Here is a 27,697-nt window from a genome sequence, read left to right on the forward strand (position 1 = left end):
AATATAGTCCACATCAACATTCATTAAAGTAATAGAAACTGAGTAACATTGGTAGGGAATTGTGTTTACAGTCCATATTTGAAAAATGATGCGCAGAAATATGTAGGCTTCATAGTGTCATGATTAAGGCAGCATGAACATAAATTTTGTAATAAATACAATAATCATACCTTGTAACACTGAACTTGGAGGTACCACATAAATAATTCTTTGTACTCATCCCTAACTATTCACTGATCACCATCTGCCCCTCAAAATGCACTGAACGGTACGCTCCAGTTTCTCCACGTTCTCTCTTTTTCTTTTTTTTTTCTGAAGATAATTATTTGGGTTCTACTTACGTAATACTAATACAAGTGCAACATAAGCTGGGAAAGCCAGTGATTCTGCAGCTCAATTAAGCCTACATGAAAACTTAGCCTGTATTCATCTATCCATTCTGGGCAGTTTCTGACTACAGGTTAACTTCTGCTTGTCTTAGGAAATAAGATTCTTCCACCAAGATCCATTCTACCAACAGGTTTCCACAGGGACACTTACAACTGCTTTTAGAAGGTGTAAGGCCATGCACTTTTTTGAGATTAGACATAGGCTGCAATCTCAAAAAGAAACTTTAAATATTCTGAGAAGGAGAGCGAGGGAATCAACATCTCCAAGAGACAGGAAAAATTCACTCAGAGTAACTTAGCTAATAGCTAATGTAGTACAACTAACAAGGCTCTGATAATTTTGGAGCCTCAGTCCAAATTTTTTTGTATAGTCTGCTTTTGAACTTGTTGACACATTTTCCAAGAATATAATAACCCTAAAAATACTATCTGCCTTAGATCATATCTTTTCTAGCTGGCTGTTTAAGATGAAGCAGAAGCAGTTTTCAAAAAATTTATGAAAACAGAATTTTAAGATTTGTTTCGCTTTTGCAATTAAAGAAAGTATAAGCTTTCACTGTTTGCTGGTATGTGCAAATACACAGAAAGCAGTATCTACAGGTGTTTTAGTTAAGATACATCAGTCATCAATATCTGTTACGTGAAGAAAGCTTTTGGAGGTCAGTAGTAATTTCTGGGGGCTTTGGGGAAAAAAAATCTATAAATTATAAAGGAAAGTTAAAAAGGAAAAAGAAGCTTTGAAAAAATAAGCATAAGTAACTTCTGATCAAAGATGGTGAGGTCAGTCTAAAAGCAACTTTTACATCAATGTACTTTCATGTCTGAATTATCTCAGTTCAACCACTGGTGCCTTAACAAATGTGTTAATAAAACTGTCTTGCATTGAATATCTTAAGAAAATGTTTGGAAGAATTCCCAGTCTTGCACACCGGAGATTCCAGCATTCGTTCATATCATATTTGTTCATGAGGACATTCCTACCTTTGTGAGATCCTTATAAAGTTCTGGATACAGCAATGCCATTTCTGGCTTCACATCCTGATCCAATACAAGAGAGAAGACTGGAAACATAGTATATATGGTTGCATACCTAGATAAAAAGAAAGCACACAAGCTGGCACATTTTTATTGTACGATTTTAAACTGGTTTACTGAGTTCAATTATTCTTTTTATCTAAGTGGAATTACGCTGGTGGTTCTACCAAGTAATAAGACAGCTTACCAATACAGCTTTATACATGCAGCCTGCTCGTGTGCTTCTGAGAGCTGCCAGTCATGAGAAGTTAAAGAGCTTTTGTACACTCAAAATAAGTAAATACATTTATTTATTCTATATATATCACCCAAGCTTATCACCTCTTACTATACTCACTGTACACTTCCACTTGGACAACCAGTTTAAAGACCTAACATTTAACTTCATGCACAGATAATGGCATGAAAATAGAAGAACAAGCACTGCACATCATGGTACAGGTAAGTAGATGAACAGAACCCTTAAAAGCTTTCTAAGTGGCTTTGGATTTTGATATGCACATGCCAGATACATACTGTAGTATTTACCTTCCTAGAACCCAGCACAACTAACTATTTACAAACATTTTGGAGAGGGCTATTGCTTGGCTCTAGAGAGTCTGGTGTAATCACACTTTGATTTTACTATGATTTAAGTTACTATTGATTGAAATTGTTTAAAATGAGTATAAAAAGAAGCTAGTGTGACAGAAGGGGACAGTGACAGTGGGGACAAACATGAATATCCTTCAGTTGTATGACTGGGGGAATCACATTACTAAAGCAGCTTCTGCCACAAGACCAAGGTGCTCCTAAACCTGCATATATTCACCTGAAAGGAAATCTACGACAAAGACTTGGTTAGTGCACTCTTACAGGAAATTTCATGGCCATCTGTTTTTAACAGAAAAATCTCTGATTCTCACTAAGGCCTGTACAGCAATCAGTGTAACATCAGAAACTGGTCTAGGGGATTTCTTCTGTTCTTTACATCCCTTATGTAAAAAAGCTTATATGGTATCTTCAAAGGCTATAGATCACTCTCTTTAGAGAGCTGATAATGAGGCTTCCTCCCTCATAATAGTACATATTCAGCCTAGTTTGGCTCTTGTTTGTAGCCTTATTCCAGGTTTTGGTAGCAAACCAATGATAAATGTATGAAATATGTGGCAGCCACCAACCAAATCATGTTATTTAATGAGTTAGTTTGCTATATTTATTACCAGATATTGTAACCAATGGCTTTGACTTACCCTACCATTAGGAATCCTTGGTACAAAGGAACAGATGCAAAATAGAAGACTGATGAAAATACAGCCTACAAAAAGCAAAAATTATATACATTTCATATAATTCTATGTACAAACCATTACAATAAAGAAAAAAAAATCAAACAACACTGGTTGATTAAGATTTTGTGACATCTCAGACAGTGTTTTTAAATATCCAGAAAAGAAAGTTTTAAATACCTGCATAGTTGATATAATAAGGCCACGGTGCATGACAAATTGACCAAGTGATGCAGATCTTTTGTAACTGTTTCGACCATGTACCATCAGCAGCCTACCTATGTGCTTGAACTGTGTGATAGAAAAGTCAGCTGCTAGGGAAGCTTGTTTTCCTTCCTAGAGCAAAATAAATATATTTCAGATATGAAATGTTTTAGAATTTAGAAACCACTTAGAATTCTGAAATTTAAGATAATTCAATTTAAAAGTCAAGTTTGCTGCTGCTTTACAAATCAACCCTGATAAAAGACAAAAAGGAAATTTTTTGTGCATATTCTAAGGCACAGTTGCTGTGACAAGTTTGATTGCCTATCCTGCTTCTTTCAGGTAAATACTACACAGCAGTAACCGTAGTATTTTCTGGTTTTCTTGCTTCTTTTATTGAAAAAGATAAAGCAGAGGACATAGAAGCAAAAAAAATACTGGTTCAAAGACCAAGCATTTTTTTCATGTTACAGCATACTTTAACTAAAAATTATCAAGTTCACTACTGTTTAAGAATAAAACTTCTAATCTCATGTTACTATACTACCATGTGGTACATACTTGACAATCAAAGTGTTAACATTACCTTGCCTTCAATTCCAATGCCACAGTCTGCTGCTTGGATCATGCTGACATCATTTCCTCCATCACCTGGAAAATGTCACTGCAATATTCAGTTCTTAAGGTTTTACTCTCCTGGCCTTATAATACTTTAGAAGCCTCATCTATACCTTTAAATTCCTACAATTTAGCTATGGATTATGATTAAGTACTTCAGCAATTAAGACACTCCTGTGTAATGAAGAAGATAACCACAACAGTATTATGGAATGGCATTTTCTGCTACAGCTACATAATACCTGGCTGTTGATGAATAAATTTTTTAATTTTTTTTTTCCCCAACTATTTCTCATTGCTGCCCTCTACTGCTTAAGTTTATTACAGATTTTAGCTACTGCAAATGAAAACCATGCCACCAGCTACCTATTGCACAGGTGCGTTTCCCAGTGTGGTGCTGTAGCAGTTTCACAATGTGGGCTTTCTGGGTGGGAGAACATCGGCAGCACACGACAGCAGGACACTGACAGGCCAGCTCTACAAATTCATGCTCATAATACTTTAGACAAACCTAAGGAAAAAAAATACATTCACATTTACTTACAATTACATATTACTGCAGGCAGTCTAACACAAAAATACAGTCTAAAGATTTATTTTATTTTATTTTGTTTGAAAAACATCCATCTTGGAGGGAAAGAAAGCCACATTCTCCTGCCTGTGACCTTATTATTTTAAACTTGTATTCTATTTCATTTAGAGAGCTTTACTTTGGGTAAAGAGACAATACTAATAGACACTGCATACAAATTCTGTTCTGTTGCCATACATGAAACATGAGAGCCATCTAGAACATACATTTTCCTAATTAGTGCTGAGTGAAAAACAGAAGTATCTCTAAGAGCAACTTAAAGTATGGGCAAATACTGGAAAAAAGTTTAAGAGCACGAAGACACTGATATTTTGCTTTTTAACATAAGAATATAGATAAATGAAATTTCACAAAAATCAAGTTCTTACCTCAAGTGAGTCCCCAGATATCACCAAGGCACAGTCATGCTTCCTCCTAAACGCGTTTAGTTCTAAGTGAGCCTCTCCTCGAGTGGAAACCTTCAATAAAACACTTAATTAAAAGACTCATATTCTTTAAAAGACCTGCCTAAGTACCTAAGGTCTTGAGTACTCATACCCAGATGGCCTTGGTTCTTCAACAAGTGTTTTATCCCAGTGCAAGCCCAACACCCATAGGATGTGACTACAAGCCTCGAATCTTATGGAGTGAAAAAGTCCTCAAACAAGGAAAATCTATGTAGTCAGTTTAAATGAAAACATGAAAAATTTAAATTATAACCAGATTATGAGGAAACTGGCATTTTTTTCCCTCCCCTAGTAAAAGATCACTGTATTTTAGAGCTATCATGTAAGATAAAGTTCCAAGCACAGAATGAAAAACAAACTGATTACACTTGTAATTTTGGCTCTGTTAGCACTTTGATTAAATAACTTCCTTAACAACACTGAACACTGAAGAGATACAGACAAAAGATCTTTTCCCTCTACTCCTCAGTCTCCTTCTAAGAAATAAAATTTGAGTTAAATTAAAAAGCACCTGCAAACAGGAAAAGCCATACACATGCCCCAGTTCTAATATTTTTTCCTCATTCCCACAATTACACATGTATAGAGAAAGATCCTTGTCTGGCAACTGTTAGGAACCCTGGGCTGTACTGGCCCATTAAAATCTTTTGGCATTACACAGATTAAAAAATATCAGGATCTGGAGCACTGCTGATGAGCGGTAATTGCCCTCTTGGTGCTACTTTTCACCTGAGAGGTATTTTTTTCAATTTGTAAATATCTCTAGAATAATATCTCAGTTAAATGCATTACAAAAAAAAGTAGTTAAAACTTCTAAGAATAAAAAGTAAGCATGCTTAAAAATACACAATTTTGGGGTGAGCTAATGTAGTAAGTAATTTTTTTTTTTTACTGCTTTGTAACTAAACTACAAGTATCACAGTGCTTGGTATTTTCTTATATTAATCTAGTAGTTACTTTTTGCAACAAATACAGCCACAGAAATAATTCTGTATAAATCCATTTTCTAACTAATTTAAAACTTTGAGTACTCTAAGTTAACATAGTTTTTTTATGCTGATCTCTTATTACTAGTTGAGGTAATGAAAACAAAAAAAATGACTCAAATAAATAGGTTTTTTTTGGGAAGACTTAATTTGTGGTGTCACAAAATGGAAAGGTCAAAAAAAATTGATCTGAAGTTTTATCGGAAGCATTAATAATTTAATTGCAAATAGTAGTCTCCAGGACCTAATTTGCCATTCTGATGCTTCAGAAGAAATTACATTAACATGTAAATTGTATTCATACAATTATTTCTGTAGGTGGAAGAGGCTCATTTAGAATAAACACAGATATATTAAGTCTGATCACACTGAATCAATCAAGGCCTGGAAAAACTGTTTTTGTTTGGCTTACGTAGAGTTGAGGTTATGCAAATATAACCAAAATGCATAGAAAAAGATACTCAGTTTAGCTTTCTAACAATTATCTTAAGCAGTCTGTTAATAAGATACTAGTACATTTCAAGATATATAAAAAAAACAAACAAACAAATTTTCTCATACAGATTTGAACTATGTTTATATAGAAGATGTTGGCCTCATAGTTAAATTCAAGATTAATTCTGTTTGAGTCTAAAGAGCTCCATTAATGAAAAAACAAGATGAAGAATGAATCACAGTCAGGTAGCCTAAATTCCTGGACACTTTTACCTACTTGCTCAGCACCTAACATAGACCTCTGTCCATCATTATTCAGAGGTACCTTACTATGGCAGCTGTGTAAATGAAGGGTGTAAAACACAAGCTGAACCTTGGTCACCCGAAAATGGCTACAAACATTTTTGTAGCATTTCAACAAATCTAGAAACGAACTCCTTAAACAGATACAATGCTTTGTAATTCTACACCCTTGAGTAACCAGCTAAGCACTATTCTCTTGACTGCTCTCTGTTATTGTGACACTCAGTACAATAACCCACAAATTTTCAGCAAGCAGCCAACTACTAATCAAATAAAGCAACACTGTCACTATCTGTTCTCTGATGAACCAATAAAAAATTTGGAACTATACTTACAGGTCTGAAAATATGAATATCTTGAGTCCTAGACACTAAGTGAGAGCTTTTTGCAATGCAAGTTGCTGTCTCCAGTTTATCTCCCGTTAACATCCATATCTGCAAAATAACAGAAACGTTTATTCCATTGGACATAAACAGACAATTTAATGAAATCTATCTCCAACCTTTTTCTATTACCCTTTGGAAATAGATTACCAGGGAAAAGATACTGATGCATGCATTTTCAATGAAAAATAATGCAGTTTTTACTAAAACAATACACAAAACAGAACTGTGTCTCAATTTACATGAAGGCAAGGTGAAACCTTGGGGAAGTTCACTGGAACAGCAGGGAAAACAGTTAAGCCCTTCCCTATGGTGCTGATACTGCCATGATCAAAAGAATGAGGATGTAGATAACTACAACAGACAAACTACACTTGTCAGTAAAATGATGCAAACCAACAGTCTGTGACCCTAGTGAGCATTTATCAGAAAGAAGCAGCCAAGCAAGGAGAGGATGTATCCTGGAGGAAGAGCTACAGTTCCAACATGCCAGAGAGATCCTGCGCACTGACCATGCAGAACTGGGATGAAGGCATTAAACTTTAAGGTTGCAATCTTAAGACTGAGGCACTTCTCACTCTTAACACCAAGAAAGGTGAATGGTATCTGGATGAATTACCATTAGCTCTATACCAAACAGATCACTCCACTCAGGAAGAATGACCAAAGCAGCAGGAGTTACCCCTGGATAGTAACCAAGTTAACAAGTTTTAATTTTATTTAACAGTAAGTCTCTGTCTTCCCTCTTTACCTGTACATCTCAGGTAAGATCCTTTTCACTGGTGTCTGTATGGGTCAGTGAATGAAGGGAAGACCCATGTCTTCTCATCAGTAACTGAATAATTTATAATTTTATGACCTGGTTTGCCCGTGATCTCCTGTGCTGCCCTTCCAGCACATATCAAGCTGGTTGAAGTCCAGCACAAGGATCAGCACATGGAAATGACAGGCTTCTTCAAGTTGTCTGAAGAAGGCCTCTTCTACTTCTTGATCAGGCAGTTTACAGCAGACACTCATTATAACACTGTCCACTTGGTCTGTCCACTAATTCTAACCAATAAATTCTCAAGTGTCCCAGGGTAGAGTTCCATGTGTTCCCACACCTTTCTCACATAAAGGGAGAGTTTCCATGCTTTCTGCAAAGCAAAATAACTTACTCTCCTTGTCAAACTGATAAAAGCCATTGTACCTGATTTAGTTTAACCAATGCAAAGTCAACATACCTTTTCGGTGCAGATTTTGACACTCTGCTTTATATATGTATCCAATCTCGCTCACTCCTCTCAGATATTGCTCATATCTTTACTTCAAACACTGTCAGATAAATGTATTACTTCTAAATGTGCAATTGACAGCTGTCTAGCATAGCCTGCCTATAAAAAAAACAGCACTAACTCTTGTGTAAAGCTTTTGACATTGTCCCTTTAACATGACTTGAAGTCAAGCATTAGTTTAGTACCTTTATTCCAGCATTTCTTAGCATCTCTAGAGTTGGTCTAACATCTGCTTGGAGCTGATCTTCTACTCCAGTGAGGCACAGCAATTCCATTTCTCGCTCCAAACTCTCTACAACAGCAGCAACCTTCAGGTTTCTATCATGTATGCTTAATTTTGCTTGGTTATATCGACTCTGCACAAACACAAAACCACTTTTTGTGAGTTTTGTATGACTCATAAAATTCACATTCAGTTATTAATAAGATACAACATGGATTCATCAGTCAAACTATTTGTCTTTAAATATCTTTACGAACAACAAGATTACAAGAGCAAAGTTTTCTTTACACCCAATGTTATACATGTTTTTGCTGACAAACCACTTCAAAGGAATGCCTCTGAAGAACTATTAAGAATTAGGCATCACAGTATCCAAGCAGGAATTGCCTTTATTTTTGAGAATAAATAGATTTTTCAGGTCACACTGAAGCTACAGAATTAACATTATACTAGCTTCTGGGAAAATGCTGTCTAGTCACATTCATAAAGCAAAACAGTATCCTATGTATGACTGCAGAACTAATGAACGACAAAATTTAGAATACATTGTGTGCCATACCTCAACTATTGCTATTTTAAATATGAATAATCTTCTTTTGGCACTTTAATGTAATAAAGAGATGTATTCGCCCTTGAAGTAACTAAATACAGTGAGGCAACAAGATCCCTGTGTCTCTTCATACCTCGAAATCTTGATACTGTTCTTCAGTCAGTGATTTTTTGGCAACAACCAGGGTACGCAGTCCTTCTCGTGCCATGTTACCACACTGAACAGACCAAACCACAAAATAGTGATGCAATTATTCGACTGTATGTACACATTTCAGACTGTTTGCTAACAGAGGATATCTGTACCATAACTTCTGATATTTCTTCAGACTATTAATTGGGTTTTTTTGGAGAAGCCACAAACAGAATAAAAACCAATTATACTTCAAATCCCCCAAATGAAGGGGTATGCTACCGGTAAGCCAACTAGCTTTCCAATCCTAGCTTAAGTACAATCTTTTTCTAGGCTGAACCTTTAAAATAAATTAAAATTATTTCTTTTTTGGAATGTAAAAGAGCTACATTTTCTTTTTCAGAAAAAGATTTAGATATTAAGAATAGCCATGGAATAGCATGAAAAACAAGACTGTCCAATGCAAAACATTTATTGATTTGACCTCATAAAGCTCAATAAATTAAACAAGTATTTTAAAATTAATTGTGCATCATTATCGCCAAAAGTAATTTTTATGACATTTTGCTAGGTCTTGAGGGAGTTTAATTTATTCATGTCCCTGAATAAATCAAACTGCCCTGCAGCAGGTATTGATTCATATTGCCAATACCATTATGAACATACATGGTGTAATCATTGTATTAACATATTGTCTGTATGTAGGGTCAAAATAAGATGATTGCTGGTACCTACTACAGCTGCACAGTGAAAAAAGTTAATCAGTTTTTAAATTCAGTCACTAGCTATTTTACACTAAGTTTAATAGAAGTGGCAAAAAACTCAATTTGGCTGCAACCTTTATAAAACTTTGTAATTCATAATAATTTCTTAATAATTTGATAAAGCAAGGGCATTTTAGCATAAGTAAGTTTATAGCAGAGTATTTCTCAGAAGAAATATTCTCAGAAGAAATATTTCTCAGACAATGGGAAAAAACTTCCTTGTTTCAAGCAGGAACATGTTCTGCCATGGCAACTCAGCTTTGCATTTCCTGTGCATTTTTCAAGAACTGGAATAATTCTAACCCCTTAAAACCCATTTAGTATAATATGTTACTGAACTGCAAAACTCATTACTGGATTGGGTCAGGTTCTCTTTTAAACCTATGCCGATAACACCTGATATTTTGATGTAAATTTTTTAGTTTTTACAACATTGTAATTTTAATACATTTTTATTTCCTTACCTCTTCTTCTAACCAATCATTGTACTGTACAATAGTGGACATTGCAACATCTGCACCCTTCATGTAAAATGTAATTTCTCCTGAAGATTCATCCTAAATTTTTAAAAAGAAACAGAGAGGGAAAGAAGCAACTGTTTATACATTAAAAACAACTATGTACCAATGATCTAATTGTCTTTTGACAGTGGATTAATCAGAGTAATATAATTTATAAAAGAAAATGTACCTTGCTAAGAGGTGGATAGGTTTTATTACCTGATGTTACTACTTCCAAGGACATCTCTGATTCCACTGAGATGCATATACCCCACTTTCTCATATAAGACCATCAGTTCTAACTGAAGTCACTGTGAGTAGCAGATTCTCAGCATCCCTGAACTGCCTCTAAATTTTAAAATATCACTATTATGCCCCTTCTACATACTACCTAACCCACAACAGTTTGCTCTGTATCTTTGAAAAACCTAAGTAATAAGAAATTTACGAATAACGTAGTGTCAATTCCTGTTACAGATGTTATAATGATGAAACATTCATTGCACATTCATAGAATTCACATGCAGACAAACATAATCCAAATCAGGAGTTTCTGAGGTGTGGACTGCTGCATAAGGAATGGATTGGTCTGATTTGCAAGCTGCTTCAAATCTCTCTGACAAGGTCACTGTTAAACAGGCTCTTAGTGCCAACTTCACCTCGTGAAATCACTTGCCAAGGTCTCTCCATTCCTCAGCATGCACATATTCTGCATGAAGTATCCTTGCTTAAGGTTGCTGGCATGCCTCATTTTCCATCATGGGTAAATAAAAAATGGCAAGAATTCGACACCTATTTAAGTAGGACTTGTCACTGATCTAATGATCTAACAGTGCTGTCTGAAGTTCTGCTACAATGACTGATTTTAGGTAGGGGAAGGTAGAAGTAGGTAGCATGGTTTAAATCTTCTTTTTAGCATGGTGTTGTGGCTTCTTTTCATCTGAGGTTTTATTACTATGCTGCCAACTGGGCACCAAGAAGACAACTAGGCATACATCCCATAAACCTTATACCCTGTGGGTTGTGCTGCATATGAACACCAGTTCAGATACCAGTAATGGGTCTGGAAAAGCAGCAGCTCTGTTAGTACATAAAGATGTTAAAATTACTATTGTATTATCCCTTGAAAGGGCCAGAAGACTCCTCAAATTACCCTAACTATGATTCCCATGCGCTTGCTCTCAGAAGTGAAGGGAAATATCTGCAGAATATAGTAGGTCAGGATGTGTCCACCAGGGGTCTTCAGCTGCATTGAGGTCAAATCCCTGCTAACCAGCGTGAGACCAACACTCTCAGTCCACTGCACCAGAGCTACCTAAAGACCAAAAAAAAAAAAAAAAAAAAAGAGGAAAAAAGACGTGTTTAAGAGTGAAAGGTCTATTATACTGTTATATAAATTAGGCTAAAGCAAGACAACAGTTGCCAGGGTAAAAGTCTAAACTCTTCCAAGAATCTAGGAAAAAAAAAACAAGTGAATAGCAGCAGACTGAGTATAAAATCTTAATACACTGAATGAGTATTTTCCTTTAGAAAGCTTACAAAAATTCTTATGTATAAAAACTTACTTGAACTTATTCCTGCAAATGAAATATTTAGATTATAATGTTCAGAAGTAACAGTTCTAATAAAAAAAAAAAAACAAGTACATATTAAATTATACTTAAAGAATAATCCAGTAGACATTATGCAAAACCAAAATACAATTTTTGTACCATCAACATTGCTACGCAAGTAAAAGATTTGGCAGTATTTCTATACAAAACATTTTCTTAGATCTACAGTCGCATGTATGTTAAGACACTCTAATATGTAGTAAATAGGTAAGTAAAGGACCTTATTTTTTGCTTACTTTGTTCACTTGCATAATTTTATTACTTTGTTTCAACAATAACATAATTGAATTCTTAACACATTAAATGAGACTGAAACCATGCTTATAGCACTGCACCCCACAAATACACTCTTACGTGTTTGGCCCTTTTGCAGACCCAGAAGTACTGCATTATGCAATGATCCTTATTTGCCACCACTACATGACAGCTTAAATACATGCATTAGTGATTTGACTTTTTAAAAAAAGTTCGGATACTTTAAATTCTATGACAACTAGTGTCTACTTTCTTCTACTTTATTCCTTAGATGATGTGCTAAATATTCTTCTGTCACAACCACTGTGTGGCTTATTTCTTAAAAAACCGGATACCTCAGGAGTACTGCCTTTCCTGTTAGGTTATATACAAGCCATATTCCTTTAACTGAATGGGAAATTTCTGATTAAAAAAAGGAAATCTCCATCTCAACTCTATTTTTCCAAACACTTATCATTATTCAAAACCAGCTTTTTAAATTATTAGTAAGGTAATTATGATTAAATTCACATGATCCTTAAATCTACATCTACTGCTAATCTTGGGTAAGATGACAAAAAATAAAAAACAAGCAGTCCTACAAAAAGACATACAAGTCCTAAAATCCCTAGATAAGTCCAATAGATGTGATGACTAATGTCCACTAAAAATTTCACCCAAGGCAAGTAAAACACCATAGCTCCTAAGGATTTTAACCCTGAAAATAAAAGATATTACATGAACCCCTAAGAAGCACTAACTAATGCTGTCTATGTAAGAATCACCAAATGAAAATAGAGTGAGATTTAGTTACAGAAGAGAAAAGAGCACACATTGAAATGCACCACTTAAAAACCTTGAAAATCACAGAAGTCTTTTTAGAGATATTTCTTCAAAGTACCATATAAGCAGTAAATGATCCAATACTCCCGGTTAATTTTCAATTTTCACAGTGAAAGGTTACTTTTGCATTTTGACCTGTAAATTACATCTTTCTACTAATACCCTATCATCTCATTTGTGTCCCTGTGCAGCTAGGACTGAAGTGTTCTATATTTGGTGACTCATGTGTTTATTACTTGGTTTGTGCTTGGCTTCACCTATCACTCGAATTAGCATTTTGCAGCACAGTCATTTTGGATTCTTATACCTGGCCTATATATAACTGCATGTATTTTTTTTTTCTTCTTCCTTTTAAATTAATCTGTGGAAATAACATTGCAGAAATTGTCAATAAGGCTCCAGAGTCAAGTAGATGCTTAACAGGCAACTGAACAAACTTTGAGAGCTAGACATTAAGTTTGACTCCCTCTCAGAAATAATCAGAGCAGCCCGACCATAACAGCATCTAGAACAATATAGCCAGACCTTATCATTTAAAACCTAAAGCTTTTAGAATGCATGATTTTGGTAAGTATTTCACAAATGGCATGAAAATCTAAATTCTAAATCTCAACAAAAATATAAATTGAATGGTTGGCTATCTAGAGTTCAGAAAAAGGATTAGGTAAGTCTCTTTTCTTGGGTTTCTCCTCTACAAGTATATTCTCTTTTCTTCAGTATGCTTCCAAAACCTTATATTAAAATGGTCTTGCAATCTAGTAGACATACACCAAGAATCCCTAGAACACCAGGCAAACACAGCAGATGTGGCTTCTACAGAACTTCAGATGTAGGATGGAGTCAGATAAAACAATCAGAGCACAAAAGTCTTGGCTGGTGATGCCATTTTGCTTTAAAAAAAAACCCAAACAACCAAAACCACAAACAACATTCTAATTATAATATTTATTTACTGATAACCATTAATTTCCTAGCACAGAGAGATTAAATACGTCAAGATTCCTGAATCCAAGTTAGAGACTTATTTGAATATTTTGGGGAGCTTGTCTGGTTTATCATTGGGGCTCCCTTGTGTGGAATCTGGCTCTCTGGAAGACAAGAAATACTTTGGTAGATACAGGAACCTCCCTCTACTGGGACACAGGTGTGCATCTGAACTTATTAACTGTGTGGTGTTCCAGTTGTAAATGTAAATGGAGTAATGTAAACGAAGTCAGAGAGCTTTTTAACATGCTAGTTGTCTTCCTTCTCAGCAGCAATCCTAAGGGTAAAGACAGCTATCCACCTCCTGCATGACAAGTAGCAACTTCTCAGTTACGAACGAAGGTAGCAAATACTTGCATTATGAAATGGAAATGCAACAGATCTGACAAAGGCTACTGAGAAATGCCTCTTGCTTACTGTTTCTTGCCTAAAAATCTTTCATCTGCTTCTATTTAACACATTCTCACTGTTGAATTATGGTTGCTTCTCTCTTCCCACTAGAGACCACCTGACCCTGAGAGCTTCCAGAGTTCAGTCTCAAATATAAAAGTCTTCAATTACCACCACAGATTTCCATTCAAAGTCAAATTCAGAGACTTCTTAAGGAAGCTCTCTTTACTGAAGTGGTAACAGTGTGACCCACATTACAACCTGCAGCGGTACCAGCTCAGGAGGTGGGAGCAGCTTCTCTGACCATGATGGGGTGCCTAGCTCAGCTGCCTGAGGGCTGTGTGCATCTCAAGACAGGAAACTTTAGAAGCACTGTTGTTACAGACCATGGCACCCTGCATACTAATTCCATGCTTTGGGGACACAACAATCTAATTTGCTCAGAAATTTTCATTCTCATAATAAAATCAAGACAAGCAGCTAGCTCGTTTTTAAAAGTTCCATAAAGTACAGAAGGTTGTTAGGTGACAACCATCCAGTTACTTGTTTTATCATTCACAAAACCTAAGCCTACTAGAGTCAGGAAAATTAATAGTTATGGACTTCATAAATCCAGTATTAGTCACAGAAAAAACAACAAAAAAACCCAACCGTTAGTCCTGTTATGCATTCAGAACTGCATATTTAATTAGAACATTAATAAACAATTTTAAAAAAAACTTCTGAAAACATGTAAACTAGTAGGCCACAAAAGCCTTGGTATATTTAATTTTATTGTAAACCAATTACATTCTCAATTATTTTTTTTTAACTATGGTGTTTTAATGAAAGAAATACTTCCTACAATATGTTCTATCAGCTTATGACTTCCATTTAGCTATCCCAGTGAAAATAATAATGTGGTAGAAAATGCTACAAATCTCTAAGCACGTAAGTTAATAGTCAAATTAAGGTTGACATGCAAGATGAAACAAAATCCATAGAAAATATTTAAAGAACAGCCATATCTTTATTTACTTCCAACTATGAGGATGAAAGAGTTAAGTAACTCCCTGTCCTACCAAATAACAGGAGTTTGTTTTTCTCTAAAGAAGTGTTATACAGCTTTCAGCCATTCAATCAGTATTCACAAGACAGTTCTTTACACAGCCCAACTCAAAGTCCACCTCTGAATTCTCCTGAAGGGACTTAAGCATCTCTCCTATCAAGAAAGACTGAGAGAACTGGGGCTGTTTAGCCTTGAGAAAAGAAGGCTGAGAAGGGATTTTATTAATCTCTATAAATATCTGAGGGGTGGATTTCAAGAGGAAGGGGCCAACCTCTTTTGGGTGATGTCCAGTAATACTAAAAGGCATAATGAATTTAAACCAGAACATTAGAAGTTCCACCTCAATATGAGAAGAAATTCTTCACTGTGAGGGTGATGGAGTACTCGAACAGGATGCCTAGAGAAGCTGTGGAGTCTCCTTCTCTGGGGACTCAAAAAACCTGCCTGGAAGTAAGTGTTCCTGTGTGGCCTGCCCTAGGTGATCCTGCTTTGACAGGGAGGTTGGACTAGATGATCTGTAGAGGTTCCTTCCAATCCCTAACATTCTATGACCTGGCCCTGACAGGCAGACACAAGCTCCTTATGTTGTGATCCTTCCTTGCAATCACCAGGTTGTGGCTAATGTTGGTAACTGTCTTGGGACCTGATCCTGACTTAATGATTTGACTTCTTGGCTTGAGTTCAGATGTGTCTTATCACCACAGACCCATACGAAAATCTTGATGCATTAAAATAAATGCTTTGAAGGTTTTGTCATATATGAGGGGGAGTGATTGATGGAGTGAGAGAGAAAACTTTATAAGAATGTTTTGCTGCATAAAAGAAGTTTCCTGTAACCATCCTTCAGGTATTTCAGAGTATTTAAGAGGATCTTCACATAACATGATCTGCTTTCAAAATCAGTTGCCATGTAAGGAATACAGAGGTCCTATGTGTGGTATTTTGAAGTTAAGGCTATTGTTGTGGAAACAGGGAAGCAGCAAGACCTCTTTTTCTTACTACTTGAGTGTTCTCTACAGCTTCTGTTTGGATTGCTCAACTCATGTATGTTTCCAGTCAGCACTGGTTTATTTATACTTAGAAACAATTACGTTAGGAGTCCATCACTTTTCATCGAGAAATTCCATAATTAAAATGAAATTATTAATGTAAAAATACAGCTTGATCATGTGAAAAAACTGCCAATCAATATTCAAGACAAGCTATGGAGTAGTTATTCTTTGTGGGTCTCCAAGGTCATGAAAGCAATGGTTTTATGCTACTGAGTGATTTGCTTTTCACAATACATTGACAAAACAACACAATTAGTCTTGCTTCGATAAGCACACACAATAAAATGAATTAAACAATACAAAATCTCATACACTATAGCTTCACTTTTGTAAACAAAAAAGCTGCTTCATTTTGTGGGCATATCATTTTCTTGTCTGTTTTTAAAGGATTTGCTTTGTATCCTTGTAATTATTTTTAGCAGCTCTGTTGTCAATGGACAGGATTAAATATCTGACCACATTTTAAGGTAGTATTTAAATATTAAAAATCCTGGAATTAGAAATGCTTGAGAATATAACAGTGCAGGACAAAGCACAACCAATAAATAGCTGGTTTATAAGAGCAAGCAGTCATTCAAAATCGTGGCTGATCAATCTTTTCCGACCAAGGGGAGCAAAGGTCTTTAAAGGCTCCTGTTCATAGCATGCCCCTGAATTGCTTGGGTCTGTGACCTCTGAACTCCATTGCTTTACCTAGTTAGCTTATATCCTTTTATGATTGTTCATTACATTAAGGTAGCTGGCTTTCTACAGATGAGCTGAACCAACACCTATGCAGGAGTCATTTCAGTATTTTCAGTTAGTGCTCAGTGAATGTTTATTGTTTGCCAGGCTACAGCTGTAGAAGACAAGTGACAGACAAATGAAACTTCCCACTCTTCCAGAGAAAATGAAATATTGATCACTTATCATAAGAAACAAAGAGCCTGGCATAAGTAGGGTTCACATTATGAATACAAAATCAGTTACTTATCTCAGGATAATCTAACAATAGCTAAATACATCTTTTATGATGAATGCAACCACTTTTAAATGTGCATACTTTGCTATGGTTATAGTTTATTTGTATATTTATGCACACTTACACACACAGATGTGAGGAATTTGAAATTAATTCCTCAAGTCAATTAAATAAGTGTATAGAGTGTCAATGTATTACTAAACTGCTTGTACTTTTGTACATGGAAGTTTATACTTACACATTGTTCTCTGCTCTTTATATGCTACAGTAGTATCATATTATATTAAAGAATGCAAGACAATATCGTGAATTACATCTTATTTCAAAAGGCTGTAATCAAGCCAGACCCACAAACAAAATCTAAAAGAACAGAGTTGTAATGTAAAGAAAGTACAATGCATAAAACTGGTTAAATCTATTAAATTATAATGTTGCTTATTAACCAAATATGTTGTGATAGGTCAGTGCTGAGGTTAAACAAAAAACATCAATTGAACCATTTCCCTAAATAAAGCTCCAGGGTGCAATATTCAAAGCACTTTATTCAATAAAAAATGCTTTTAAAATGGTACTTCGGTGATTGGGAAACATTGGCATCATCCGTCAACCTAACTGCAGGGAAGTTCAATAAGCTAAATAATGAACCATTTACATTATTTTCCTTAGGCTCCAGTGATTTGCAAACATTGCATCAATAGAACTCTTTAAAAAATTATGATAAAGACTTGCTAGTCTTTCAACTCTTAGGCTTTTTGCTGTGATACTGCAATTTTTATGTGGTTTAAATGTTTTTTGTAGCTTCATCTATTTATAAGACTCCATTTAGCACCAATTTCTCAATATATTTTTCCAATATGATAATTTTACTAGTGTTTCAAGCATTATCTTTGAGAAACAAAAAGGAAATCTAGTGCTGCCTGTTCTAAGTTTTCCGTTTCAGTGTTGTAGCTTGAATATAGGAGTTGAGGCAATAAAAAACAATATTAAAAGGACTTCCTTGAAGCACTAACAGTTTATTTGTTTCTGATTTCCTCTTCCCCTTCCCTTTATATCCTGTGTTCCAGTTCTGTCGTTCTAGCACTTTTATCAGCTTTACTTTGCTCTTCTTAAACTCGAATTCCCTACTGTTTTCCCAGGGCACCACCTAAATATTTCTCAAGCCTTGCAGCTGTTTCCTTTAGCAAATATGGGAGAATTGCTCTTTACGGTAATATTTTCTGGTTCCAAACAACTGACTGGAAATACAAAAGCCCACCAGTTTCTGAGCAAGGGGGCTTCTCAATTGCATGTCTCCTCAACCTGACTTAGCAATACCTTCGGTTGTTAAAGCAGAATGCTTATTTAATCCATAGCTCTCATCTTCATAGGTGGCTAATTGCTCATGGAGTCTTTCAGTATGTTTAGGGAGACCTCACGGGCTCATTATCCTGACCTATTTAATGAATATGAATATATGTGCACACGAAAATTTGTACATGTACGTAAACGTAAGTCAAACATCATACACCTACACTATCAAACTACATTTATACTGTATCTCTAGAATAAAGAAACACACTTCCAGCATTCTTAATTCATAATGCAGATAACACCATGTACAGTATTACAGATTTTTCATTTTAGTCAAAAAGCAGCATCACAAGTCCTGTCTAGAGTTTATTTTTTTACATATTCTGACTTCCACTTTTTAACCACTGTGAATCAGCCACTTCCTTATATTCTACAATCCTTTGACACTATGAACTGCATTCAGAGAATCTGAAAGGCATATAAAACCTGCTTGTTTGGTACTACATGATGGCAGAATTAATTTTATTTCTTGCATTCCTAAAAATATTTGCTATACACTTGTTACTTTTGACACTGCCAGAATTTCTTTAAAGCAAAGATGTCCCTCAACTTGCTCATTTTTAGAGGCAATCTGAACTTGAAATCATAGAATCATAGAATCATAGAATTGGCTGGGTTGGAAGGGACCTCAGAGATCATCAAGTCCAACCCTTGATCCACTACTGCTGCAGTTACCAGACCATGGCACTGAGTGCCACATCCAGTCTCTTTTTAAATATCTCCAGGGACGAAGAATCCACTACTTCCCCGGGCAGCCCATTCCAATGTCTGATCACCCTCTCTGTAAAGAAATTCTTTCTAATGTCCAACCTAAACTTCCCCCGGCACATATATTACTATAGTAATACAGTAATAATCCAACACTCAACATAGTATTGATCCTGAAACTTCACAGACCTTTTAGTGAAACAATTGAAAACACTTCCAAGTAACAAAGAAACAGCATGTATTTCTTATAGCTTTGGAGGAAATAAAACCAAACTGCTACTTTTAGAGAAACTCCAGTCCAAACCTCTTTAACTGCTCTTTTAAACTTAACTTATCCTGTTCTTCATGAGATGTTAGTTTTTTCACCCTTGCACACTCACCTCATCAGGGCTGGAAGCCTGGTAAGTTCGATTTTCATCACTGAAGTCCTGATCGACCTCTGCATATTCTGTTTCTCCAGACACACCAGCCCGGGATTCATAGACAGGAGTCACATTGTGGCAAAGTGCAATGGCCTTCACTGCTTCGTGTATCCGGCTGCTGACACTCTTTCGGACTTTGGGTGCAGACCACTGAGCTTTCCTAGACGGGGTTGCACTCATACTGCTCCCACTGTTCTGAGAGTGCACCTTTAAGACCAACACAACAAGCAGTAAAACAAAGCTCAGGGATGGAAATAAAACATGAGTAGTAATATAGACCAAACTCTGCCTCTTTATAAAAAGGTTGATAAACTATATGGATAGTAAAAATTTTTTTATTTTATATAAACCATCAAGTCATTCAGTTTGTGATTCATAAAAATCTTCATCTGTTCTGCAGAACTGATATATAACTGTGGGTTCATCACTTTGTACCTGTATCAGATTTCAGTAAAAAAACTGAAAACAAGTATGCAGTAGAAGAGACAAATAAATAGGCTAACTGGTTTTTGCAGAAAACCCTGCTTCCTTACTTCAAATTCATCTTTTTCACTGTAAAAATATTTCTTTAATGTCCACTGCATTTTTTAAAAAAATATTTTTTAAATTATTTAAGCCTGGAACCCACTGAATGAGTTCAGGTTCGCCAAAACTGTTTCTGTGGTGTTTTGTTGTTCTTTAGTCTGTCACCTGTGTATATTCAGAGGCTGGAAACTCTGATGTCTTTAAAGTGAAAAAACCCTTCTAGACCTAAAACCCTTTTAAATCTTCACCTAAATCTCTGTATTTTAAAGACCACCCTATTGTGCGAAAAAACCCAACAAAACCAAGTATCATTAAGTATGGATATTGTGAGTCAGTAAAATACAGATACTGCTGATTTAATTTATAATCTACACAATTTCTAGATTGTTTATGACCCAATGCAGGTTGTATGCTTCTGCTGCAGGCTGAAATTACTTTGTCCTTACAAGAATGCAGTAATCTAATACAATAATCATGCAAAATCGTTTGATACATATTGTGAAGATCATATTACTGCTGCCTAACCACTAAACCAGTGTGATTTTAAGTTATCATTCAGAAATGCTCGAGCATGTGACTGAATTAATTATTTAAGAGAAAGTACTATATGTTTATATTTATTTGAAAAGATATTTGTTTTGTTTTGTTTTTTTTTTTTTTTTTAATTTTGTTTTGGGCTTTGCTTTTTTTTTGTGTTTTGTTTTCCTGTTTTTTTCTTAAGTCAGAACATTAAATATATCAGCACTACTACCAAAGGCTCTTCTGCTCACTCCAGGGTAGTAAGTCAGAAAACCTCTTCGGAAACCATGCTTTTTTCCTCCTGACTGCAATCTGCTGAACCGTGAACATTCTGCCCATCAAATTACAGTGTTGTCTAATAAGGGGTTTAACTTTCTGCTCATCTGGCACTGCTTTTCATGTACTGCTTTAAACGTCTGCATTTGCATTCCGCTAACGCTGATGCCATTACAGCAGCAAATAAATTAAGCTGATTTACTCCTTCTGAATTATGTTATGTTTATTGATGCTTGTATAATTTAATTTCACACAAATTCCATTAAAGATTATGCCCTCTATCACAAAATGCTTCCAGTGGGGAAATATAATCAGGTTATAATAGATTTGTGTGTTACATTAAGATGACAATAGTCTAGTAGGTCCACTGTAATAATAAAATAGAACACAAACAAGGGATAAAATCAATGTCACATAAGAACCACTGCCTAGCTAACTGGCAGCTTCTATTATCATACATTAAATAAAAACCTCACCATAATTTTTCAGATTGAAACAATTGCTTAATAGTTGTTTGTTTTGTTGCTGAGACTCCTCCATTTTTCTGTTTTAAAGAGTTGCTACCAACACGTGCATAATTAAAACATTATTTAAACATCAAGTAGTGCTATGTAAAGCTGGAAAAAAGGGAAGTTCCAAGGAAGTTGTTTTCATCACCTACTAAGAGCAAACTTAGATTTGGGAAATCTTTTTCAACAGCTGAGGAAAAAAAACATCCCTGAAATGTCTTTTCATTTTTTTTCTTCTTAAATTTCAGTGCAAATATGTTACAGTTATTAAAAACTTAAATAGCCATGGGTACCACTCATTAAGTTATACAACAAACCAGTGAAAGTTTTAAGCAAGTAAGAATTCCAGGGATAATACAATTATTTTCAGACAGCATGTTTAACTGCAAAATACAAGAACAATGTTAATGTATTTGCCTCCTCTAGAAGACTGGTGCTAAGTCATGAAACACAGTCACACCTAGGTATGTCAGCTCAAGACCATCAATTATTATTATCTATTGCTACAGTTGTTGCTGTGAATATCTCAAAAATCCATTATAACATCATTACATGATTTTTATGAACATAGTCAGGTGGCAATTACTTTCAGTAACCCATTCTGAACCAAATTTCAGCTGCTGATCTGTGGGTAAAAGAGCTCCATATTTCATTTCCAACGTATATTATGTTAGCATTCATGGCTATAGCTACCAAGAGTTAAGCTGAAATAGATTTATTCAATTTGTTGACCTATTTAGATGGGAAGTAATACAGAAATTGAAGCTGCAGACTAAAAACTAACACATGGCTTATTCACTTCTTTTCTTCCTGCCTCTCCCTCCAGAAGCTACACAATATTAACTGAGTCAGCATTGTGTCAAATAGCTACTTTGCATTTTTCATTAAAGTAAAGAATGGTTTGAAATACAGCAAAACCAAAGATTCAAATCAATTTTTGATCCTACAATCCTTTTACAAGAGAAAATGAGGACACAAACAAGGTCAGTCTACAAACTTATCTGGGTCAGCCAGTCATGCTTGTGTACTTGTGTTCACTATGGAAAAGAACTTCCTATATAAGAAACTTATGAAAATATTAATTAACCTAGAATTTACTGTCTCTTCTGTTAATTTATTTTCCTTTGTTTTTCAAAGAATAGAAATTAAAAATACAGTCAAAAATCCTTCCAAATCTCAGAGTGGAATCAAGTGCTTAGAAATGTTTGCAGAAAGCATTCAAATAGTTTACATTGATGGGAGATGCAAGTGATGCCTGCAGAATTCCATTCACCTCCTTTATCCCACAGCTGACCCACAGATAGACAGGGAGCCACAATCCTCTTGTACACTTTCAAGACTCATATCACAGGAAAACTTTGTTCTCAAGAGATAGGGATTTTTAAATTTTCTTCCCCCCAGTTTTATGTTTTTGCAATTACCTTATTTTTTTAGAAAAACCCACTTTTTAGATATGCCTTTATAAATTTTATTTTGGCAACTGATTTTTTTTCCACTTTTTTGTTATACCAGTTAATGTAGCTTTTAGAAGTCTATTCTTGATTAATATTCTCAAAAGATATAATTACTGTTTGTCTTATTCTGGACACTTATTTGTAATCTGTAGTCTCACTAATGAATAGCTTACTCCTAGATGAGTTGGCAGGAAAAAGACTGCACTGCAAAGACACCTTAACACAGGTTTTTGCTAGTGGGTAATAGAAAAGTAAACTTGTTTAAGTGGGTATTACACATTATTTCAGAATCAGGAGAGAACTATGTACAATCTCATATTTTCCCCTCTCATTGTATCTGTTAAAATGCACCTACAAACAAAAGAACTTTCATAGCATCTCAAGTTTCTAGACATAATCAGTAACAATGCTTCAATGGTGTTAAAAAAAAAAGGTCTCAATATTAAAGGTAAATAATTTATGAAATGGAATACCTGTGAGTAAGAGTTTATAATGTGAGTCTGAATTTCATCCATCGTGTCGGTTCCGTAGGACACAGTACCGAGGTGGAGGCGCTTAAATATCATCTCATTCTGTGTAAGTGTTCCTGTAATAAAGAAGCAGCATATCACAAAGCAGCAAATAAACTCATGAGAAGGTCACAAAAAAACACCCAAAATCTTTCTTTTGCAAAAGAAGCATGAATCATGAGTTAGCATCATGTTAGTTAAAGGAATGATTGTGGAGAAAGATCACGGTGAGTCATACTGGAAGAAATCACTGGTTCCACTTTAAAGCTGATGCTGCCAACACACAACTGAACAAATATGCTTGGGAACATGACAGAAACTTTTCATGTGAAACACAGAAAATTCAGTGTCTGGATGGAACTGCCTCTCAAAAGCCAATGAAAGAATTTGAGCCCTAAATCAAAAAAGTTAAACACACCAACAAACCAAATGAAAATTCATAGAAATATCCTGCACTTCACGTTCGAAGGCATACATTTTGGGAAACAGCCACATTCAATGTTATCTAGAGTAAGTGCTTAAAACTTAACATTACTTCTAAATTTGAGGTTTAGCCTCCAGCTGGAATAAAGCAGAATGAAAACAGTCTTTTTAGAACTCACTTCACATTTGTAAGAAACTACTATGCCAGCTAGTCACATCCTCTGTTTCATAAAAGCTCTAATTGAAGGGTGGGGGCTTCAGCCTTCCATGATGGGGCACATCAGGCAAAAAGAGGTCATTACCACCTAGCTTCCCATTGTCAGCTCACAAAAAATTATTTTTATGGCCCTTCCTAAAATTTTTTTTCTATGGTTACTCAGTCAAACTAGAATTAATATAGTATAAAGCTATTCTTACATTTAACCAGACAGCTTTGCTTCATTCAAGTACATAAATCTGATAAAAACCCAACACAGATGGTATAAAAAACTACATTCTTCAATCTTCTACAATAATTTTAACATGGAGGAAACTATAATTTAATTTTTAAATTGTAGAATATAATTCATATCAAGTTTATTTACATAGACTCTCTTTGTATCATGTCTTTGACCCAGTATGTCAAAATACATACCAAACCACAGGAAGAGGGAAGAATAAAATAATCACATATGCTATAATTACTATCTGGAAAATAGTACTGTTTAGACAGTTAGCATCCACTTTGTGCATTTAATAGGTCTCAAAAGATTAGTGATCTTCAAAGATTCAGTAGGGCTGCAAAAGTCTCCCATCTTTCTCAGTTATATTTGAGATGTCTACAACTCCTACTCCCTGGTAATATATGTACAGTGATACTTCAATTGATGTTCTATCACACTGTGCTATCAAACCATGTCTTTCTGTATCACCAACAACAGATGACTATTCCAAATTCCCCCTCTTTCATTAAAATAACACATCCCACTTTTTCTGTATGTGGTATACCTACAGGGTTTTTTTTCCTATTGTTATATTATTTGAATTTTTAAAAACATTTTAACAGAGGCTTTTACGAAATGCATAAATTCTCCACAAATATGTGTAACATTATCAAAAATTCATATAGTAAGTAGAATATTCAAAAAGGTGGAAAACAGTCCAATAGTTGGACAAAATTCCTGATCTACAGAATTAGCAAGTCAGAAATCTTTGGTTACTTTTACACAAGAGATGAGATTTATTTTTTTTTTAATACAGTAATAATATAAAGTCATGAGAAATTACTTCTGCTTTAGAAACTGTACTTCTATTGAGACCTTTTGTTAAATTTGTTAAATTTTCTACTTTATAGACTAGGAAAATCCAGTCTCCAGTTTCAACATGAAAATGATGAAACATGAAAATCTCCATGAACAAACATGAGAGACTAAAGTCTCCATTTCTAAAAACTAAAAAATCAAAACAGAACAAAAACCCACCCACTTTGTTCAAAAGTGTTCCTGCAAGAAATTTCCAAGTAAATCTGCATCAGCTTTCTTAATTTCCAGGCATGCCAAGATCTTCTCATTGCCCTTAGGTTACCAAGGCTTTGAATTAAAATAAACACTCCCTAGGAGTTGTGAAACTAAATGCTACTCAAAACTTGAGACAGCAGGCAACTGCCAAACCTCCTCCCACTAGATCTGTAATTGTTGCTTGGGAAAACTGAACAGGAAGCAAAATTAGCTCGGTGATTATTATATGTAAAGATTTGTTCTTCTGACACCATTAAATCAGTCCAACTCCAAATGATGCTTGGTGAGGGAAAGGTAGACAGGTGGAAAATTTGTGGGTTCCCCCCCATAACTGGTTCTCAGAAAGCAGACAAGAAAAGATTCTGAGCAGAAAAGGATGCATTTCCCTATCTTACACCAATCAGAAGCCAGGAAAGGAGGTGTAGGAAAAATAGGCAAAGAATCAACTATGAAAATAAACATTATGGTAATCCTGATTCAATGATCCTTTTTTATCAGCTACAGTAATAGGAAACATGCATGACATGAAAAGTGGCTGCAAAAATACCTGTACTTGGCATACAGCATTTAAATGTAAAAAAAAAAATTAATGATAACATTAATAATAACAATAATCTGCAAATAAATGAAACTAGAATTTTGGTTCGCTCATGCTTTTGAAGACCAGTGTTTCTCAACAATAGTCACAATAAACTTGATGGTGTTATCAGACAAACATGGGTGGCTGCATTTAGGAAAATGCTCACAAAAATTCTGCAAAAACTGAAACAATATATACATTTTTCAGTTATTCACATGGAACTACAATTTCACCATGTGTGCAAATTAAGTATTTACTTCTAAACGCCCCTAATGAATGAAACACTAAAATAGGACGACAAACATTCCCAACAATTTTGTTCCAAATATTACATTGTGCCAATCAGTCACTTCAAAAACCTTAGAAACAGTTCTGTCTTAAATTTTAGTCTTTTTGTTGAAGACTAATACACCTTGACAAAAACCCACAAACTTTACTTTATGGCTCCAAATGCAAGCACTTCATCTATCTAGACAGAGGTTGACTTTCTAATATTGCTCACTTCAGGAATGAAAACCAACCCAAGGCAGGGTCTCTACACTGCTCAAGGTGATAAGTACTATACAAGAGTGAAAGAACTTTCTACTTTTAATAACACTTATTCAAGATCTACTTAACAATTTCACACTTTCAGGACACTGCTAATATGAAGATTTATTAGACAGAAAAAGCTTATTTTAGGAAAGGTTCCAGAAACTATGCTTGTCAATATGTGACCTACTACTTTGCTCTAGAATGCAGATACCACTTGAAGAAAATATCCTCACAAAAAATGAGTATACAATCGCTGAAGAAAAACGTAGTATGTTCTTCAATGGAGCCAAGAGGTTTTTTTGTTTTGGTTTGGTTTTTTTGCCTACAATTGTGTCATTAAACACAGAGTAAAGCAGACAAAGAGGAAATGAATTTCTAAGGAAAAGTCCTGAAGGCATCATTCCCTGGGTGGCAACAGATGTAATTCACAAGAGAAGTAGAGGGTTTTTTATTTTGTTTTTGAGAACAGATGCAGATCTTTCTGATCCTATATTACTAGATGGCAATTTGGACCAATACCAACAATCTAAAAAGGCCAAAACAACAAAATGTGTACAGCAGAAGAATTAATAATTTTGTGAGGAAATGAGGAGGTAAACTTTTCATAAAATGTGAGTGCTTCGAGCTATTTGCTTAAACAGTCAGTGTGAAAATGAACAATTTATGGAAACTTTAAGGGAGGTCAGGCACAACGCTCTTAATAGATTGCTGCCAACAATCTGGAGATGCAAGTTCTTCCTATGAACCATGGAAAAAAATACAGTGTGATGTAGAATGTAAGCAGAAAACAAAATAACTCATAAAACACATATATAAAATATCTGCTCTCTCGCCTGCTCCAATCTTGAACAGCCCATAAACAACCACCACACAACATCAAATCAAATAAATCCTAGTGCAACGAATCAAGAATGAGGACAAAGACAGATGAGGTGTGTTTATTCTTTCCTGAGCAGAAGGTAACAGTAGAGGTAACAGTTGACACAGTTATGAACAGCAGTAGCTATTTCCTCTGCACCTTCTGCCTCCCACAAGAATGACAACAGCATTTAAGAGCAACAGCCTTTCTCACTAGCTACATCATGTATGATCAGGTGATGGGAGTCCAAAAGAAGTCACAAAGTAAGGATTCTTTGAATGATCTACTTTGGGTGCATGTCTGGGA

At 35.2% G+C, this 27,697-nt stretch overlaps 1 protein-coding gene across 1 annotated transcript in view; it reads right to left on the reverse strand.

Moving 5' to 3' along the window:
- The window catches only part of ATP9B (ATPase phospholipid transporting 9B (putative)), a 159,960-nt gene that overhangs the window by 8,284 nt on the left and 123,979 nt on the right, over nucleotides 1-27,697 (reverse strand). Inside the window, exons 14-26 of the mRNA XM_071736298.1 lie at nucleotides 23,464-23,576; nucleotides 19,666-19,914; nucleotides 11,256-11,417; nucleotides 10,067-10,159; nucleotides 8,840-8,923; nucleotides 8,119-8,289; nucleotides 6,612-6,710; nucleotides 4,475-4,564; nucleotides 3,881-4,025; nucleotides 3,483-3,547; nucleotides 2,873-3,028; nucleotides 2,657-2,721; nucleotides 1,371-1,479 (exon numbers count right to left, since the gene is read on the reverse strand). Coding sequence (XP_071592399.1) covers nucleotides 1,371-1,479; nucleotides 2,657-2,721; nucleotides 2,873-3,028; nucleotides 3,483-3,547; nucleotides 3,881-4,025; nucleotides 4,475-4,564; nucleotides 6,612-6,710; nucleotides 8,119-8,289; nucleotides 8,840-8,923; nucleotides 10,067-10,159; nucleotides 11,256-11,417; nucleotides 19,666-19,914; nucleotides 23,464-23,576 — 1,601 coding nt within the window. The remainder of the gene's footprint in view (nucleotides 1-1,370; nucleotides 1,480-2,656; nucleotides 2,722-2,872; nucleotides 3,029-3,482; nucleotides 3,548-3,880; nucleotides 4,026-4,474; nucleotides 4,565-6,611; nucleotides 6,711-8,118; nucleotides 8,290-8,839; nucleotides 8,924-10,066; nucleotides 10,160-11,255; nucleotides 11,418-19,665; nucleotides 19,915-23,463; nucleotides 23,577-27,697) is intronic.

This window comes from Heliangelus exortis, chromosome 2 (assembly GCF_036169615.1).
Source record: "Heliangelus exortis chromosome 2, bHelExo1.hap1, whole genome shotgun sequence".
NCBI classification, from domain to species: Eukaryota; Metazoa; Chordata; class Aves; order Apodiformes; family Trochilidae; genus Heliangelus; species Heliangelus exortis.